Source organism: Haliotis asinina, chromosome 15 (assembly GCF_037392515.1).
Source record: "Haliotis asinina isolate JCU_RB_2024 chromosome 15, JCU_Hal_asi_v2, whole genome shotgun sequence".
NCBI lineage: Eukaryota > Metazoa > Mollusca > Gastropoda > Lepetellida > Haliotidae > Haliotis > Haliotis asinina.
This window is the reverse complement of record NC_090294.1, coordinates 771,085-792,384: the sequence shown is the minus strand read 5'-3', so window position 1 is coordinate 792,384 and position 21,300 is coordinate 771,085. Positions and strand designations below refer to the sequence as shown.

General features: G+C 40.5%; 1 protein-coding gene across 1 annotated transcript in view; it reads left to right on the top strand.

Moving 5' to 3' along the window:
• LOC137266382 (uncharacterized) overlaps positions 1-21,300 on the top strand; it is an 83,279-nt gene that overhangs the window by 43,109 nt on the left and 18,870 nt on the right. The window contains exon 2 of the mRNA XM_067801880.1: positions 15,298-17,282. Coding sequence (XP_067657981.1) covers positions 15,298-17,282 — 1,985 coding nt within the window. The remainder of the gene's footprint in view (positions 1-15,297; positions 17,283-21,300) is intronic.

Genomic DNA, 21,300 nt, shown 5'->3' with positions numbered 1-21,300 from the left:
ACATGTTTGCTTTTGGCATGATTTGTAAATATTTTAGCAAAAGATGTTCAAGATGAAGAGGCACTGTGTGTAATTTGTGGCAGTTGTTGACATGGTATGAAACCATCGCAGACTGTGTGTTAGTGACAAAAGTGAGATGACACTAGATGATCTCAAAACGAGACACTTAATTCTGTGAACATTTAGATGTTTTTGTTTGTAATTAGTGTCTGGCGTTCAGTCAGGGCATGGTAGAAGCTATTCATACAAGGAGAGTTTACAGTGAAAGAAAGCAGTTCAAGGAATACTGTTTTCCTAATAGATTTCCATTAACCCTGCTTCGCTATGAACTTAAAGGGGCACTGATGCGGAGCATTTTCCGTGGACTGGTGTAAACTTTTGTTATTGTTTTTCTCCCGTGAGTACCCGGATGATATCCCAGAATTCGTGACTGGTTCGTGACCTCTGCTGCGCAGTCCGTAAGCGCAATTGATAGTTTAATTATAGACAGATCAACTGAGGTGAAGTCAATTGTACTTCATTACAAATGTATATAGGACGGAAAAATAACGAAGCCAATGTACGTCTCTATATTTTGTCTCATAACCCTAATTGGTTTATTGTCATATTTGTATGATTCTGAAAAGTAATAAAAGAACACACGATTTGCTTATACTCATAGTAAATTTCTAACATAACAGCAACATTTATACATTGTATAGATTGCCAATGTGGATCCTATTTCACACACATACGCGATCTAGTGTGTGTTTTCTGTCATACAGATTCTGCTGAATGCTACAACAAATAAATTAAAACAAAATGCAAATAATGAACGTAAAACAGACTAATTTTATAGCAACAGTGTCAGGCTACTACCTTGTTCAGGAATGTATCCATCAATATCCACGTAAAAGAAATCGTATTCCATTCATCTGCAGCTGGTAAATAATCCTGCTCTGTGTCGCGTGTCTTACAACTGTCTCATTTGCGAAAAAGTAACACATCGTTTCACGTCTTTCGTTGGTGAAAACTAGATAAACCTCTCATTGGTCTCCCAAGATAGCACACCTGGCAACTAATTGTATGATGTCCACTATTCTATGTAATTTAGTTGACCAATGTTGAGCAATCAATCAATCAACGCAAGGGTGGTTAATTCTTTGAAGGGAGGATGTTGTTTTTGCACTCACACTTTACGACAGGGTGTAGTCATCTACACACACTGCCTTTTGACAAATCCGCTAGAAGAACAAAAGTAATTAATCAATCAGTGTGTTATCGGTTAATCCTTTGATCGATGTTTGTTTTTGTAACTCAGGTGATAAACCCTCTTGCATCACTTACATGCACATATTACATAACATACAATACATTTGCCATTACAGACCTTAATTTATAATGTTGAGTATTTACTCCAGACAGGAGAAATGCCAAATGGGAACCTTTGTTGAGTAACCGAAGTGGTGTTGCTACTAATTATACCTGTTATAAATTCATTAATTGACCATCAAGAGAATGATGACAAATAACACGTGTAGGTTTACACCATCAAACGCAAGTTACAGCAAGGAAGATGTAATCTCTGTGTCGCATGCAGCCTGAAAACACTTATGGGCCGAAACTGTTTTGAGGATACCAACGGAATTTCGTTACATAAGGAATACACACAGGCATTTGCTGTGTACTTTGGTAAATAAGTGAAATAAGTTTTTTTGTACGTAAGACAATTTTCAGATTTCTCTACCAAAGCCAAGGTCATCGTTTTTTTTGTTTACGAATTCAAATAAATCAACTGTGTGTTTTATTATCATAAATAATATACCATTGTAGCTACCATAGCTACCAAAATTTACCTATGCTATTTGCTATCACAGCTCAACCAACACTCAAAACTACCTAAATATACAGCTTTGCAATTTTCCGTACTGAAACAAATGGCTTGCTACGTGCCTGTAGACATCATATTTTCATGTAACATGATTAAATATCGAGGTTAAAAACACAGAAATAGGATCAAATTGGATCAGTAAGTATACCATCCAAGCATCCGAAAAGAACTACACTGCTGGGATATATGGTTACGATCAGACAAGGAATACCATGGATATTTTTAAACAAATGGCATGTGATGGGCATCCGGCCTCCTGACTGTTTAAGTGAAGAAATTTTGCAAATATGGACAGGAGCCCAGTTCCTTTGTCCGTCACGGTGGAAGGAGTGGGCGCTGACCAATTTGCGGTCTGCTTTCGTAATTAGACTGTTGGCGAGAAGCATTATTCGCTCCGCATCAGTGCCCCTTTAAGGATTGTTCTTGGCTCAGTTATATTTTCATATTGTAGATATATAATTTTACATGTGAAAACTTTATTTCTGTAACTAAATGTTTATGTATAAGGATGTGACAGAAACAGATCACACACCAGTCTCTTGCAGCTCACTGTTTACAACAGGTGTTTCAATTCCCCACATGAGTATAATGTGTGAAGCTTAATTCAGGAGTACCCCTCCTTGATATTGTTTGAATATTGTTAAAATCCATGTGAGCCAGACTCGCTCACTCACTAACTTACTCACTCAGCCTCAATGACTCACTCACTCAGTGACTGTTCACTGTTATGGCTGCATCTTTAGTTTATTCTGGTGTTCAACACACTGAAGATAAAGACAAGCTTAAGTGTTGTGGGAGTGAAACTGAAACAGAGTCATATCTGTGGTGACACAGACTTATGTCTCCAAGCCAGTTGCTGTCTGCCCCAAACACCCTGACTTTCATAGTTGACTGGTATGTAATGCTGAAGTCACATAGTTACTGAAGATACAAGACTGTCTCTGTCTGCCCCCTGTCCGTCAAACTATCTATGTTAATGTCAAACTGTGATCAATTAACTCTGACTGGAGAACTTCTCCCATTGCATTGACTCTGGACAGTATGAGGTGGTTACATAGAATGATGACAGTTGATGGCTCCCCTACCCCTGGAGCTACACCTTTTCACCACACACACCCATTTCAAGGGTTTCAATGTTTATGATTGACAAGTATTTACGTGAAATAAACGTTCATTTCATGCCCACCTGGTGGTGACTCTAGTACCATACCGAGCAGATAGTGAGGTTGTCTTGAGAAGGATTGTCTGTGGGCTCCCCCACAAGGAGATACATCACACCTGGCCATTTCACCTAGGATCGGGTTCCAGGTAAAACTCATCCACAGGTGTAGTCTGGGGAAATGGAGTGACATTGAATCATAGCTGATGTTGCAGCAACTGACGCTGCTTCTTCCATAGCTACTGTTACAGACACAGAGACACACATAGTTATATACAGTCACTCTGAGCATTATAGGACCTGCATGTAGCTGTACTAAGCCATGTATTGAACTAGTAGAACGATTGTTGAATAAGACATTTATATTTGGGCAGAAAATTCCATTGACAGAAGACTGACAGGTTCAGGCATTGTTCCTTCCGAACATATTGAAATGTTCTGTGTCACATGTGGAAACATGGCACAGATAGTCAAGTGGTCCGGAACAGACCAGCCTGTGAACTGGAGTCTGCTGACTGTAGATTTGAATCCCAGATCCTGATGATTGGATGCAAGGTGTTTTGACATATTGTTGGACCTATTGGTTAAAGCCTCCGCTCATCCTGCTAAAGGCCCAGGTTCGATTCCTCACATGAGTACAATGTCACGGTGAAGCCCATTTCTGGTGTCCCCCTGCAGTGATATCACTGGAGTATTGCTAAAAGCAGTGTACAACTATACTCATTCACTCACTCTTTCTCATGACCATTCTCAGAATCCTACAGTTGTTAGTTTAAATCTCACAGTCATCCAGACTGTGACTGAAGGTCAGTCAGTGTAGGACCTGCAGCACTCATGCTTTCTTCCCACGTGCATGCTCTCTCTCATGTTCTCATTCACTCACTCACTCACTCAACCCACCCTCCTGCTCGCTCGCTCACATACTCACTCATGCATCCACTCACTCACTCACTCATCCACTCACCCACACAACCCACCCACTCATTCATGCACTCACTCACCCACCCACCCACTCATTGAATGACATGGAAATGAAGTGTAAACTGAGTTGAACTAAACAAATAAGCAAGACTTTTATTTAATGTCACTTAACAAAAAAAGTACCTTCCAGCTAGACACAGCCTGGTGATGGGAATATTTGAATCCCAGACCAATTAATTCTATTTGAAAGTAATTGTGCTGTATGAGTGGTGTTTGTATCTGTAATCTGATGTGTGAACAGTTAGAGCTGTGTGTTCACTGAGTTCTGTTGCTGAATGGCTCTAGACATGGCCACTGTTCTGTTAACCCATTATGAGTGTTTGTGTGTACACCGAGTTAGTGGAAGAGAACGACATTAAGCTGCAGTGGAGAGGAATGAATGGCTCATGGAAACAAGGGAATTCACTTGCATTTGAACAAGAAAATCACTTCATTGGCATTTATGGAGGTTTTCAAGCAGTTGAGGCATATAAGAAATTAGCTGAAGTTAAAATCTGTAAAAGATTTAAGATGAAATGTATTGATTTATTTTAAACTATGTTGTGTGGGGTCTTTTTAATGCAAAGAAGATCTGTTGGCAATTTGAGGATGGTTTGAAAAAGCTCTTTTGAATATGGTGTGCGTTAAAATTGAAAATTGCATTTAGAATTAAAATCTGTATTTGAAAGGTTTGGATCTCATTGTCTGTTTTCTGAAAATTATTCTAAAAACGAAACTTGACATTTTTTAATAATTCTCTAGGATGCTTAGATGTTACACATTGTAAAGGACATTAGGGTGGGCATTTGTCTTTATCTCATCCATGCAGAGAGAGTCTTCTTGAACAATTGTTTGGAACAACAAGTTATAAAATACTTTCCCTTGTCTGTTTATAAACACAATAAAAGCATCATCTGCAAGATAGAAATACTGATGAATTCTTCACTTGTAAGATTTCATTGTATAAGTATATGTTGGTAAGACAAACAAAGGTGAAAGCAGTATCATGTTTGCTGTATCTCAATCACTATCAGGACACAAGGTTGTGCCCATCACAAACCTACATCACACAGTATGTCTGACGCGCATCTGCTGCCTGTTATAGGCCAGTTCTGTCAGGCTGGAGGATGTCTGAGTCTAGCCTACCTGTTGAGGGCAGCAGTATATTGTGTGTGATGTTTAGTTCCCTGGCACCGTTGTCTTGTGTTGTTGTTGGTGGTGGTGGTGTTGTTGGAGTATTTTGATGATTCATTTTGTTCTTCCATCAGTGTCTGTTCATTGTCTCTGCCAGTCTAAGTAAACTTATCCTCAGTACTTTTCGTTACACTCCACTACTGAGTCTAACAAAACCTTATGGGAGGTCGCGTCAGGTAACCTTTGAGATCGACCAATCAGAACACACCTTACCAAATCGCGAAAGTGGACATTTGCACATACCTTTTGAACTTTTTATCTCGAAAAGGTTCATAATTCCGAATGCTATTTAGCTTACGCTCACTTCCGGGTGATGCGGTGAGTAAAGAGTCGCTGAAAATGGTGTTCTGGGCAATATTCAAGGATGTCATCTTGTGGGAACATTAGCTAATAGAACCCATCTCAACAGAAACCCCAAAGCCTTTAAATTGCAGGTCAAATAATTGTGTTATATGGGGATTTTTGTTTGTGGAGAGATCTGTGCCAGTGACCTGAATATTTTGAAGTCCCTCAAATCCCTAAATAGTATCCGTTGTCTGATTGGTTAAATCTATTTAACCGTCTTGCATTTGATTGAATGGTCATTGGTCGCTCAAAGGTTACCTGACACGACCTTCTACGAGGTTTTGTTAGACTCAGTGGTGGAGAGTAACGAAATACACTGAGACTAAGTTTACTTGGACTGTTGTCTCTGCATACCTTTATTAATGTTTATTTGACTCTCAAACTATTGGACTCATGAAGGTTCGGGGTAGAATAGGCCTTCAGTCACCCATCACTGCCACAGAAGGCGACTGTTCTTGTCATAAGAGGTGACTAACTGGACTGAGTTGTCAAGCTCCCTGCGTTTGTTGACACATGTCATTGGTTCACAATTGTGCAGATCAATGCTTGCTGGATTGTTTGGTCCAGATTTGATTATTTACACACCTCCTCCATATATCCGGAATATTGTAAAGTGCGGTGTAAATCTAAACTCACTCACTCTCCCGAAACTACTGTATCTATAGTTCCTTTATTCCTAAACATTCATTTACTGCCTTTCTGAATTTCTTCACTGACAGAGTTGGGGATTATTGGTTTAATATTGTTGTCACCAAGGAAACTGGTTCTGAAGTGCAATCAACTGGACACATTTTAAAACCAGCGATACCCCCACCACACACAATCAATGTTGATACTGAAGATACATCATCCCCGTGGAGTATTTTGATCCTGAATAGGTCACCAGTAGCCTGTCTAAAGTGGGGATCCTGTGGTCACAATGTCTGAACCAAGAGTATGTAAATCACAGAATGTGTTATCATCCAATAGTTCAACCACACTAGAGTGGGTTATTTACAGGCTGACATGCTATAACGGGAATATTGCCAGTGTGGGAAAATAAACATTCACCAAGAACATATGTTCCCCATTCAGGTTACATCTATGTTATAAGCCATATATGTCATCATGTTTGTTCCATGTGAACTCATGAAGATCTCGGTTAAATTTAACAGGTTCAGGTTTTCACTGACTTCATTGACACCCGTCATTGTGTCCCATGTCTGTAGATCAATGCTCATGCTGTTGATCTCTGGATTGAATCTGGTCCAGATAAGATTATTTACAGACTGCCATCATATGTCTGGAATATTGCTGTGTGCGGCTCAAAATGAAACTCAGTCACCAACTCACTGTTCCATGAGATAGTAGACAAATGGTTTCACTTCCAGGATGCAAGTCCTTGCCAGATATCCTAACAGGTAATACTGAACAAGGCTGTGCCAGTCCTAAACAATGTGCTGTGTTTGATTGTTGAGACATATCACAGGTCTGTATATAACCCCACCTGTTGCAGAGGTCCCAACCTCCAACCATCCTCAAACATGTACCCTGTCTCTAACCCAACAAGCTGTGACAGGTTAGTTTCACAAGTGCACAAATATACATCTCCTGCTATCTCCATCAGTGCCCAGAATTCAGTGATGCTGTAAGTTTCATGAGTTGTAACACAATCAAATACTGCACAGAACATTTGGTGCCAAGCTACCTGCAACTCCACATCTCACATGTAATGATGATGGTCTTGATGGTCTTTACATATGGCAGCTGGTGTCAAGTCCCATCCTGATTGATGCACCTTGTTTACAAAGTTGCATTACATCGTTTATCTGAATCTGAAAAACAATAAAACAAAATCTGAGACATTGCACATGACTCACAGGCTGAGGAAGTCTGCAGTTGGTTGTCTTTTTGTGTTCCTGGTGCCCCTTGAAGAACGGTACGGAATGTCTGCTGATATTCTCTGTTGGTCCTCAAAAATGATGTTTTCAGGTTCTTGTTGCAAAAATATACTTAAGGATATAATATGTATACGCTTGTCTTGTGCCCGTTTAAGAGCTAATTGACATACATTTCCATGTTTCTTCAGCAGTTGTTCCTTCAGATCTCTATAATATCTTCTCATTCCTTTAAGATTTGAGTTCCCTTCAGTGTGCTGTTCATGTTCTTCATTCCCTTAGCTTTGTTAACTATTCTCTGTTAACTATTCTCTGTTAACTATTCTCTGTTAACTATTCTCTGTTAACAATTCTTTTCTCCTTCCTTTCTTTAAGCAATTCATCATTCCTGTCATATTTTCAGATCTCTCCTTTACAGTACCATGCCTCATTACTTCTGTTATTCTTCCTTTCTACCCTTCAACCTTCTTTCCTCCAAGTACATGTATCTTCCTCGGTGGCTTCACTTCCCTTTGATTCTTCTTTCAGCAAATTCATACATACTTGTCCCAGTCATCTTTCATGAACCTGGAACCCCCTACACCTCCTGGCCATGGCTCCCCACCTCCATCTAGTATTCCCCCTTCCACCTGCTATTCCTCCCTCCCCCTGCAGTTTCTCACCTGGATGGCATGAACACCCCTGTACCTGTACCTGGGACAGATAGCTGATGCTTGCAGAGAGCATTAAGTGAAGTAATTGGATGCCGGCTGAGGGAGAGTGGTTGTTTGGCTACATGTATCATTCCTGTCAGTGTTTAGTCTGGTTGGGAAAGGGAATTGTTGCCTATTTTGTTTCAAAATACTGTGTACTAGAATCCTGTTATGAAAGTAATCCATCAAGGAGTGTATTTGTTTAACAAGTTGCTACGTTAGAAAGTCCACCATTTAGATGTTACATACGTTTCAGCTGAACAGAAAATTAGTGCATAATGAGTGTTGGGTGCATTTTTCAGTTTACAACATAGAGAACATGCTTTGTGTTTCACTAACCCTTGAAACAGGAGATATCTTGTGTTTTTCATAGATACTGTGCAATTAATGATTAGCACCTGAAGACTGCAGATACAAGGGATCATTGAAATCATGGTTTTGTGGAAATGTGAAAACTCTTTATGTTGTAGTGAATATTCTTCATGACCTTCTCAACTGAATATGAGCCAGTTTGGCCAACACCAGTATTGTCCGTACTTAAACAATGGTACAAGAATTCTTTATCAAAACATCACACTCATGAAATATGAAGTTGTTATCCATCAAGCTCGTTCGTTTACATATCACTTCCAAACTTCTAAAATATGTCACAAAGAAGCTTCAGGTGGCTCACTCACTCACTCACTCACTCACTCACTCACTCACTCACTCACTCATCAGGAATATATGCCACTGCAAGCAATAATACCATTAGCATGATCAGTAAATTTGAAATTAGTAACATAATTGTATTAATTGTTTGTTAGAAGGCTGTGTTTGTAGCTCAGTAGGGTTAATCAGCCTGACAGAGAAACATGTGGCATGCTGGGATAGATTAACTTCTCACTGTTGGAGGTCCATGTTTTTAGTGAAGCGTGCTCGTCATTGCCCAATATTTGCTAAGACTAAAAAGTTGGTGGTACAACTTGTTGGTAATGGAGAAGTTGGAACATGGTTGGCACGTGGTCTCTGGTGGAGTAGAGGCGTTGCTTTGGCATTTCCATTCTGATTAAGTCACTGCTATGTTATCTGGGTCAGGCAAGCAAGATTCACTTGATGATAAAATGTTACATGTGCCACTTTGTAGATTTAGAGTGCAGATGTGGAGGACAATTTGCAAAGAAATTTGTCTACATACAGGATGAAATGTATAGGAGCTGAAGGCAAGGTGCAGGGGGTGCATCAGTGAATGGTTGGCTACCATGACTGTTGTCGTTGGTGTCACAGACACCAACAACAAACACCACCACCACCATTGTTATTTCCTCCCTCACATCAGCTCCATCACCAACCACCACCACTTTCATTTCCTCACCTACATCAGCTCCATCACCAACCACCACCACTTTCATTTCCTCACTCACATCAGCTCCATCACCAACCACCACCACTTTCATTTCCTCACTCACATCAGCTCCATCACCAACCACCACCACTTTCATTTCCTCACTCACATCAGCTCCATCACCAACCACCACCACTTTCATTTCCTCACTCACATCAGCTCCATCACCAACCACCACCACTTTCATTTCCTCACTCACATCAGCTCCATCACCAACCACCACCACTTTCATTTCCTCACTCACATCAGCTCCATCACCAACCACCACCACTTTCATTTCCTCACTCACATCAGCTCCATCACCAACCACCACCACTTTCATTTCCTCACTCACATCAGCTCCATCACCAACCACCACCACTTTCATTTCCTCACTCACATCAGCTCCATCACCAACCACCACCACTTTCATTTCCTCACTCACATCAGCTCCATCACCAACCACCACCACTTTCATTTCCTCACTCACATCAGCTCCATCACCAACCACCACCACTTTCATTTCCTCACTCACATCAGCACCATCACCAACCACCACCACCATTGTCATCTCTTCACTCGGCATCATCACCGACAACAAGAACCACTGACAGCCACCACTAAGACCCCACTGTCATCTCTGACTACTGTCATGACTGTGTCACCAATCAATAGTTTAATTCAGCATGTGTGGCCTCCGGCCCATGTACAGAGTATACAGCAGTAGGTTGGACTTTGTATGTTACAAGCGTGGATGTCTCAAACCTAGTGGATAGTGAGCATGGTGTTGTAGCCTAGTAATAACATTTGTGTTAATAAGTTTCTATCATAGGATGTGTGGGCAAATGGTATTGTTGGAGATCATACACTGGGCATCATAACATGAAGTTCATCTTCAATAATGGCAGACTCTCATACTTTCCTACTGTGTCACCAGTTAATCCCTCGTTCAAATATCAACACTGTCTACAGTAATCAAAACAGCATCACCTTCCCCAAAAACCACACCCATTCACATGAGGCCCCTCCTCCACAAACCAACCAATGATAACACCTTCATCAGCTGACAGTCATTAGGACAGTTCAAAGGTCATGTCTAAAGGGAAATAGCTAGGAAATCCTCCTTCTCTCTGAAGTGTGAGGAAGAATGCTTACACAAACAAAATGTTTTCAAGTCTGTCAAAAAATGTAGAAATGCTTCACAGAAAATACCTTACTCTTGTCAGAAATGATCAGTGTGAGTTGCTTCTATGCCCTGTGTGGCATATTTATAAAACTAACTCACTTATGTGCAAGTGATTGCACATTTCTTCATCTTTAAAAACAATGTCAGAGACAAAAGAGATGAGGAACAATTTGACTATGTCCATTTGTCTGGCAATATTGAATGGAAACTACTTGGTCAGAAATAATGAACAGTTTCGATCATGTTGTCGATTACTTGATTGTCAGACTTCATTATTTACACACAGCAACCATATACCTGGGACGCTGCTATGTTTGGCATTAAACATCAAACAAATTGCTTCAATTGGGCATGACATGTAAATTAGTGTTGCTTCAGGAATGATTTCAATTGTTGGCACTTGTCTTGCTGGCTTGTCTGTCTAGCTTGTCTGTCTGGCTTGTCTGTCTGGCTGGCTTGTCTGGCTGGCTGGTTTGGTTACATGTGTTTGATCCACAACAGAATTTGTTACTGGTGCTGAAGGGGTCGTTGTTGGCACAGGTACTACAGAAATGTACCCCAGGTACCACATTGTATACAGAAGTGTACCCTAGCCAAAGTAAATGTATGGAATTGTGCCCTAGGACGATCCCATTCTGCATCACAATCAGCGCTGAACCAGTTTACTTTTATTCCTGCCTGTCAAACTGCAGAAGCAGTGCAGCATGGCAGTACGTGTTCATCAGGAACACCAGTATACCTTTCTTCAACTGTCAATTGTACAATATCATACGATTGTGTAAGAATACAAGGCTAAAAAAATGATTTTTAATGCCCAGAAAACATGCGGAAGTCAGGCGATCTGGGACAACACCACAAACCGGTTTCGGTTTTGGCTTGAGAAAAGTGGACTCGTCTGCTGTTTAGGGTACCGGGTACGTTTCTGTACATTTACTTTGGCATGGGTACATTTCTGTATACAGAAGGGTACCTGGGGTACATTTCAGTATACAGAAGGGTACCTGGGGTACATTTCTGTATACAGAAGGGTACCTGGGGTACATTTCTGTATACAGAAGGGTACCTGGGGTACATTTCTGTATACAGAAGGGTACCTGGGGTACATTTCTGTAGTACCTGTGACGACAACGACCCCTACAGCATTACTGGTCCCAACAGTTCCCTAAGTCTCAAAAACCAGAAACCAGGATTTATGGTACCCTGAAACAGCAAATTATTACCTGTGGTTTACCAGCTGACTGATCGATGCGATGGTTGTACAGTTGTACAGTTTACTAAAGTCACCCATGTTTGTGCAAATAGTTCAAAAGGTCATTTACAGTATCAGCCTCGTCCAGACAAATCATGAGGAATGACCACTTGTCTGGAGACTTTCCTCAAGTAAATGAAAGCAACAAAAACCACCTTGTTAAGACATGAACATGTGGCCTTAAACTTCAGATGGGCAAAACATTTCAGTGCTTTTCTGTTGTTTGGATAATTCTTGATTCTCTTTTCAATGAATTATGTGAGAAAACTTTTATTAGAACTCACAGGTATCTTTTTTGAAATATTTCTAGAGGAACATTGAAGTATTTTATTGGCAATCATATATAAAAAGGGTATTTTTATTCAAACAATACAGACTTGAAGGATTAGATTGATGTTCATCTTGTTTACCATGTTTATTTGAAGAAATCAATTAATCTACAATGCTGTTACAACTTCATGCCCAGTGTGTACCACCCACTACCAGCATTAATCTTCAGTTTATTCATTCAAGACGAGTACAAGAATCCCGGCATGCATGCTGGGTTATTTATTAGCACAAATGGTGAGACTCTCCTCCAGAACCAACAATCCATAACTGCCTCTGTGATAAGTCTGCAAGTTCCTGACACCTTTTATCAATCACTGGAAATCTCTGCATTCAACAACTTGAATTCCTAGGAACACCTCTTTAAGATGCTCATTTAGAATTTTAATGTAATTCTTTTGGAATCATGAAGGTAGTTTACACAAGAGTGTAGGTCATTGGTGAAGTGCAGAGTGTGGCTCTCGTTATGTCATTAGTCTGGATGCACCAACAGCATTAGGTCGCTGTTAGCCGTCTGCTGGTAGGTGTCTGCTTCAACGTCTATCACACTAGCCTCATCAGGGTTCTACTGAAGTGTTTTCTAATTAAACCTGTTTTACATTTGCTGTATCTAGTTTACCTGAAGAATGTTTGTTTGAGAGTTTCTATTTCCGTAAACATTCAATGTACAAAGTCTGTTGGCAGTAAGTTGAACAGTCTCTTCAGTCATAGCCAGGATGTTTCAGTCATTGCCAGGATGTTTCAGTCATAGTCAGGATGTTTCAGTCATAGTCAGGATGTTTCAGTCAGGATGTTTCAGTCATAGTCAGGATGTTTCAGTCATAGCCAGGATGTTTCAGTCAGGATGTTTCAGTCATAGTCAGGATGTTTCAGTCATAGCCAGGATGTTTCAGTCATAGTCAGGATAATTCAGTCATAGTCAGGATGTTTCAGTCATAGTCAGGATGTTTCAGTCATAGCCAGGATGTTTCAGTCAGGATGTTTCAGTCATAGTCAGGATGTTTCAGTCATAGCCAGGATGTTTCAGTCAGGATGTTTCAGTCATAGTCAGGATGTTTCAGTCATAGTCAGGATGTTTCAGTCATAGTCAGGATGTTTCAGTCGGAATGTTTCAGTCAGGATGTTTCAGTCATAGCCAGGATGTTTCGATCATAGTCAGGATGTTTCAGTCATAGTCAGGATGTTTCAGTCATAGTCAGGATGTTTCAGTCATAGCCAGGATGTTTCAGTCGTAGTCAGGATGTTTCAGTCATAGCCAGGATGTTTCAGTCGTAGTCAGGATGTTTTTCATTTCAAGAATTACTCTGCGATATTGTTTTCAGATGATTTCTGTAAATCTATGTTGAGGATCTGCAGCACCTACTGGATGACACCCATGATGATTAATTGATAGCTTACACTAACCCACCTCCCACTAAGTATATCGCTCTCAGTTCCACTCAGTTCAAGGCTTGAGTTGATCCCCAGCTACTTGTACAAGACTAGACTAACAACTAGTCTCTGAAAAGAACATATTTTACTAAAGAAAATGTTCATAGTGAAAAAAATAATATAATGAAATGGAGCCATGAGACTGTCTTCATTTCCTGAAGCTAAGGAAATGTAGACTTGCCACATTTTCTTGACTTGCATAGGCTTTCTTGGATATATATACTTCAGGGTCTGTATGACAGACTGGTACAAGACCTGACTAGGCACAGTGGTGTCATGGCCAATTCATCATATTCCATAAGTCTGCTGATGCCATCAGCCATCCACTTCTCTGACCACAATTCGGCAGCCAGTACTCAGTGCATCCCGACAAAAAAATGTAGGGAGGATCTTGGCAAAGGGTATTTTATTTCAGCAAACTCTGCAAACTACATACATCATAACTTTACCTGCCAAATCCGTAACAAGATTTTCAACTTCTACTTCTGCATAAGCCCAGTTAACCACTTCCCTCCTGGTGACAGTCCCAGGATTTACCAAGTTTTCACATTAGAATAATGAGTCTTTTGAAGCCCAACAGAGCTGATGAATGTAAATCCTGTGCAGTGAGACAACCACAGCATATTAATTCTCCTTGATTCAGTGAGACGTTATCATCTGGCAAGCAGTGATACTACAAAAAAGGCTATTTGTTGGAAACTGTCATGCTGTGAAGAATGTAGGAAATATTTTGTATATCTGTGACCTTTCTTTATCTGAAGTGGGAATCCTGATATGTTTTATCTTGTATTAAATGCAATGTGTTAAAAGCAATCGTTTGATGTGTGTAGAGTGTTTTTCTAGATGGTTTTTAATGGAGTCTCATGTAAGTCATATTTGGCAGGAATGTTAAAAAATGAGAAAACCTTCCGTGGTAACTCTCTCAAGCTGCATTTGAACTGTATGTCAGACATCATTCACATCATGTATCTCTGTTTCAAAATGCCAGAAATGATTGTTTTGTAATATTATGATCCATTTTGAAGCATAAGCATAAGTCACAGGAAGTGCTTATTTGGATACTGATTTCACAAGTCCTGTCAGAATAATAGTTAAATTCCCCTACTTCCTCCCCATTAAAAATGGATGTCAGTAGAGGGACTTGCCTAACTTTGGTAATAAGTTCTTGTGATCATACTACAATATAGGTACAGCTCTTGCTAAAGAATAGCGTTGCTGCAGAGCGAGAAAACATGCCTGCCATTTCCTTGTTTCAGCAGACGGAGGGAAGTTGTAGGGCAGAAGTGCCACTGGTTGTTTGAAATGAAAATATGAATGTTTTCTGAGTGAATGCTTCTTTGAGCAGGAATTATTTTGGACACAACAAATATGAATGAGGTAGATTATGTTCCTCCAACTATTGAAACTATTGATAGTGTAGCATGGGTTTCCTGTGAGCTATATGATCCAAACAGCCTGAGTGGGGATAACAGGCTAGATAGGGTTTTCTGTGATTTGTGAAGAGCAGCTGAAGAGGTGATTGAAGGTCCATTGTGGAATGAAATATATATTTTCACAGCAAGTTTCTGATGAAAAACTATTTGTCTGAGAAGTTGATATTATTGTTTCCAAATATCACTAACCTGCTTGTTCCCATGTTGCCAGATGCTGCGTGGACCAGTGACATGGACTTCCTGTTTACACCTGAGCGAGCACACCTCAGTGATGTGAAGAGCAGTATCAACATCACGGAGGCACACAATGAGACCCTGCTCGTCATCCCCACACCCCGACCCCCTCCCTGGGGCTGGACCAATAAATACTCCCTCACTGTGGCCTTTGTCAACTTCGCTGCTGCCCTAATCACCTTCTCCATCAGATACTCCTCCGTGTTTTGGTTCACTAACAAGATCCTCACAGCCATCTTTGCTTTCCAGATGTTCTTCATGACCTTGACATCAGTGTTTGGTTATTGTGGTTTCTCTGTCTTATACAAAGTCTGCTACAACCTCCACCTTTACCAGAATGTTCATCTCTCTCTTGGGTGTGCTGCAATTATCGCCTTGTACACTATTGGAGGAATCATCCTGGTACTGTCCACCATGACAGTGTTTAAATATGGTGCGCACTACTTTGAGGAAAAGTTCAAAATCATTGAACGAAAACATAACTCTGAGACTTACGTGAAGCAGACTGTGATAGTTCACAGTGGCTGCCAGGGCTATATTCCTCATTCTTGTGCCATGGCAGCTCTGATATTCTTTGCAGTGTGCAAAGGCCCAATATTGTATGATTTGGTCAGTCTGTATCGTGTGACCAAGGATGGCCTTGTCCTGGCTTGTGTTGTGTGTGAAGTGTGCTACATGGTGTTCTGGATTGTCCTCTGGTTCGGGCTGACAATAAAGCAGCAGTGGAGATTCCGAATTCTTGATTATGTTCCTCTCGGACAGCCCGTCTTCATGATCAACTCCTCAGAGAATGGTCATGTGATGAAAAACCCATCGTTTGAGACAGACAACATGGAATTGCATGAACTCCACAAAGAGCGACCACCAAGTCGTAACAGACAACGTGAGTCTCCTCCGGGATATTTGGAAGCTCTTTCAACAGAAGGAACTGATGATATGCCATCAGAAGATGGAACTGACAATTCAGATAACATGAACTTAACTGAAAACCCATTATCAGACATGGATCAACCAGTGACCAATGGGGGAGCTATGAGGAAGTCTAGGAACAGGCGGAATGGAGGGCAGAGAGTTACTTTTGATGAATCTGTTCGCAGCAACACATCCTCGGAAGATGGTAAACCTCGGGGTAGAGCCACAGTCAGTGGGCGGACAACTCCAGAAGCAAAGATGATGAATGTCACAGTGGATGTCCATAATGGAGAGGACAAGCGGTCTGCAGGGGAGGGTGTCCTGCGAAGGACAAACAGTGGAACAGACAACATCTCACGAGAGTACAGAAACAGCATCAGAAATAAGTGTGGGGAGTATTACAGCAATGTGAATAATTTATCTACTTCCTCGGAGGAAGCTCCTTCTACCACCATCACGGAGCCTCTCCCGACATTAATGTCCTCGTTTAGGGACAAGGTCAAGGAATCTTCAAGGACTGCTAATAATTACAAGGAGCAGAGTAAGTCCATGTTCCCAACCACAAACTCTCTAGAGAAAAATTCCAGCCATAGTTCTTCCAACGGACATGTAGACAGCAACAGCTTGTCTAAGAGGAAGGGCTTGGTGGAAAGTGAGATTGGAGAAGTGTCTCTGAAATTGAATGATATTCATCTGGACAATCTGGACTCTCTTAATAGATGTAAGAGAAACTCCTCATGTAACAGTGATGACTCAAAGAGGACTAGCACATCTGGAGTCAGTAGCATGTCGAATGACATTCTTCCTATGCCCAATTCAAGCAGACATCTTGTTAATGGAACCAATGAGAGTCCTGACAACAGCTTGAAAAAACGGTCAAAAAATGGCTACCCTCCATTGGAGAAGTCTGAATATCTCTTTCCAAGACCGCTGCACTTATCAGTGAAGAAGGGGGACATTGGGAGGAGGGACTCAGCTAATTATTCATTAACATCATCACAAGAAACGTCGTCTAACGACTCGGATCAGGGGCAGGGACTCTGCAGCCAAGTATAGTGATTGTGTTTTAAGCTTGGCATTCTAGAAGTGAAACTGTTGCATAATGTTCTATTGTGTTGTGTGAGTAACACTTTTGCCTTCACATCAGCATGAAGGCAGGAGGGTTAACATGCATGTTGAAATTATTTGTTTGGTCACTGGGTAAGGAATTTTTCCTAATGTTTTATCCACAAGGCCCAAAAATGGTTGACACTGTGAGAAGATGATAGTACAACAAATGATTGTACTATTTACAGCATTACTAAAATCATTGCTTTCACTCATCTGTGTAGAGACTGTTAACCTCAGATCACATCATTGTATTAATTGTTTTTTTTGTGGATCAAAGTGGACTGATATTCCTTGAAACGAAACAAGATTTGATCTGAGTGTATAAAATTTTACTCAACTGTATATGTATTGATTAATGTACTAATGTATTTTCTCCCAGTGACCATTGCATGAAGGTTTGGTTCAGTGGTTGTCATTAATACTAGGGAACTGATTCACGCTGCTTCAGAAGTCAGTAATGATTATGTTTCATGAATCATCTTATGTGGTAGGAACACTACCTCTGTTGTCATCAAATGCATGACGACATCAATTTTATCAAAGTGTTAAATATGATAATGACTGTATTTTTTCATCCTGCCATTTTCTGACATATCAATGAAGAAGTATAAGTTTATGAAGTGTTATTGTCTGATGATTACAGACGGCGCGAGGCACAATGTCCACAAGGCTCCCAGGACTCTGTGCCATGCTGGCTGACATCCACTGCATGCTGACTTCACTTGTTATCTTGTTCTCTGCATGACCTGCCTGTCACGTGTTTCAAGTAAATGTCAGCCACATGTTTTGTACAAAATGGTGTATATCTTCATTTCAGAAATGAAATAACAATATTTTCCATTGAGAAGAGTGTTTGGTGTTCATTAACCTTCCCTGTTGGTGCAAAACAAAGTCAACATGGTAGAGCCATAACCTTGATGTATGGTACCACCCTCTGCTGAGAGAGTTGGAGTCTGGGACAAGGAGACAGGAAGATGCTGTTAGGGTGTTGACTATATCCACATAACACCAGGATTTAGTCACACCTCGTCATTTTTGTCATTTTTGAAGAATTGACTTTAGTGTCATAAGTATGAAATTACAAATGTTATATACATATTGCCCACAAGAAGTACAGAGAAGTTCACTTTTGGCTGATTGTTTAGAAAATTTGTATGTGTATGTTCTGAAAATATTAAGAAACATCATCCTCATTACCAGCAAGTGTGATCAGACTTATTGTTTCAAAAAATTTATAGAAATGAATTTATAGCACAGAGGAAATTTCAGTTTTTGTTGTGGTGAAATATTTAATTTCATGCAATGTTTGTTTTCTGAACTTTTTGAAAGTACTTCCAGCATGCAGCAGTGTTGAGTGTGGAGTGCCATCTGGTGAACGTGATGTGTAGCATGCAGAGTTCAGTGTCCTGTCTTTCCTCCGATGACTTGTGTTTGTGTTTCAGCCCATCCAGAAAACATGTGAATGGAAATCAGAGAATGACTCCCTCTGTCGTTATGTTCCACGCAGGGACAAAACAGCTCAGGAAGTCAGATAACTGAATGAACACAATACAGCTAAATGATCTGGTCGTAATCGTGCCTTATCTGAGAATGCAGGATTGACTTACATGTTTCTTATTCAATTTGTATTCTTATAATCCAAAGAAAGAGTAAAACAAACTTAAAACCCATAGGTCATTTGATTATATGATTCATTAATACTACTCAGCAAGACTGCCAGCCATTACAACACAGTAAAGTTATGGTAGTCAAACACTGTCTCACTGCAGGATAGTGGTCACATGGTGACTGGATCAGACGATCCAGTGATTGTTAACACTGGCCACATCCACTGGAATACAATGCAATAAACTAAGTCTGCAAGCCTTTAGATTACATGTCTCTTGCTATGGATTTAATTTCTTGTACTAGCTTTTCAAAGGTCTTGTCAACATTCAGCAGATGTGAGAGATATTATTTGGCTGGACAAGGTGTATATATGAAGTGAGGGAGCATGTTAAGTTAGACACGGTGTGTGTATGATTCAAGGCTGGACATTTAGTTAGACAAGGTGAATATTTGATGCAAGGCAATGTGTTTAGTTAGACAAGGTGTATTTATAATATGAGGGAGGGTGTGTAGTTAGACAAGGTGTATTTATAATGTGAGGGTGGATGTTTAGTTAGACAAGGTATGTGGATGATTTAGTTAGACAAGGTGTATGTGATGTGTCTGGATTAATCGGGAATAACCCTATCAGTATATATGCTGGCCTGGGTATACAGTGGTGTTTCTGGATTAACGGGGAATAACTGTCTCTGTATATATGCTGGCTAGGGTATACTGAGATGTTGGTCGTTGTAATTGTTTCTCCGCTGTGAGTGTCATGTTTAGCAGCCATCCTAAACCGTTATGAGGTGTGTATCTGTGTACGCCCCCAACAACTTTACAGGTATCTCAGAATGAACCCAAGTCTAACTATAGAAGGCAACAGGCATCACCATCGTACTGAAACACTGCAGGAAGCTTAAAGCAGATCATATGAGATTGGGTACTCACCTTGTCTGTTGTCATGGCAACTATTGCTTCCAAAACACAAACATCCCAGTGTATCCCAGACCACTCGATAGTACCATATTATTGCCCTAATTTTCATGTTTGGACATTTTTATCCATCACTATACTTGGTAATTAAGTACCAGGGTGCCGGTGTACAAAACAGCCTTAGCCTTACAGTGAGCCTGCCCCATACCTCAACAAAAACCTAGACTGAGAGGCCATAACAGAACCTCGTCAGGTTCCTGAACACCAGCAGTATGTCGTCTTCCATCATGGCAGATACTGACACACGCCGTATCATCTACTCGGTGTTTCTAACTAAGGAAATAAGACACCTTATCCGTTACCTCATTTCAAAATAAATAAGTGTGTCGTTTCTGTTTTATACAGATACTTTGTATTTATATTTGATAATTTATACAGTAAATTCCTGTTATATACAGATGATTTGTATCAAAGCAGACCATCCCCAAAATAAGCCTTAACTGAGTTGTGCGGGAACCGTGTCGTCATTGCCAGCTTTGGCTGATCATGATTCTGACAACAATGTCGACAAGTCAGAACGCTGCCAGAATCCCTCTCATCCCCATGTGCAAACTCCCACACATCATCCCCTTTGCATTATCTGTCAGAGATGTGACAGGTCGCTACAATGGGGATCCGTGTTAGGACAGAGTAGAAGGACGTCTTTGTGTTCCAACGAGGACCCTCCCGAGGCCTTGTTTGAAGTTATAAAAATTCTTCAAATTTGGGAAAGGGTTGACCTCGCGTGCATCACTGTTGAACATCCGTAAATTTCTAAATATGACATTACATTTGCTGTCTAAAATTATAACGCAAATGATCAAAATCAAAGACGCCTCAGGAAATGAGAATGAACATTAAATATTCAACAAGTGAAAAATCTCTTAAATCGAAAACATCTTCTACAACGCTCAGCTGAAGACCGTTTTGGATCTACAGGGCCATTTAGAAAGTGGTGAAAGGTAACATGTTATAATTGAGATTACACCTGATTAGTGAAGTAAGATACTAGTGAAGTACAGACTTTTGTTGGTGTTTGTCCCATCCGGGATTCGAACCCACACCTCCAGAGTCAGGTACCTTCTCGCCAACTCACAAACGCAGCCGACTAACCCAATCAGCCACAGCGGCTTTGGTTTCTCCCAAATCAAGATGTATCAGTATATATAAGGATACAAGAGAGTCATTGTGTAATTAGGACCGTCATAACCGATAGACAAGCATAATGATATAAACAACCACCAGCAAACAATCGGTGGTGTTTGCATAAACTCGGAAACATTTGTCAAAAATCATAACCTGACAATATACGCCACGAAGAATTCCAGTGAGCTTTTCTTTCATCCAGACCATCCATCTACGCTATGCAGTCTGTCTTTGTCCTGAACAGAAAAAT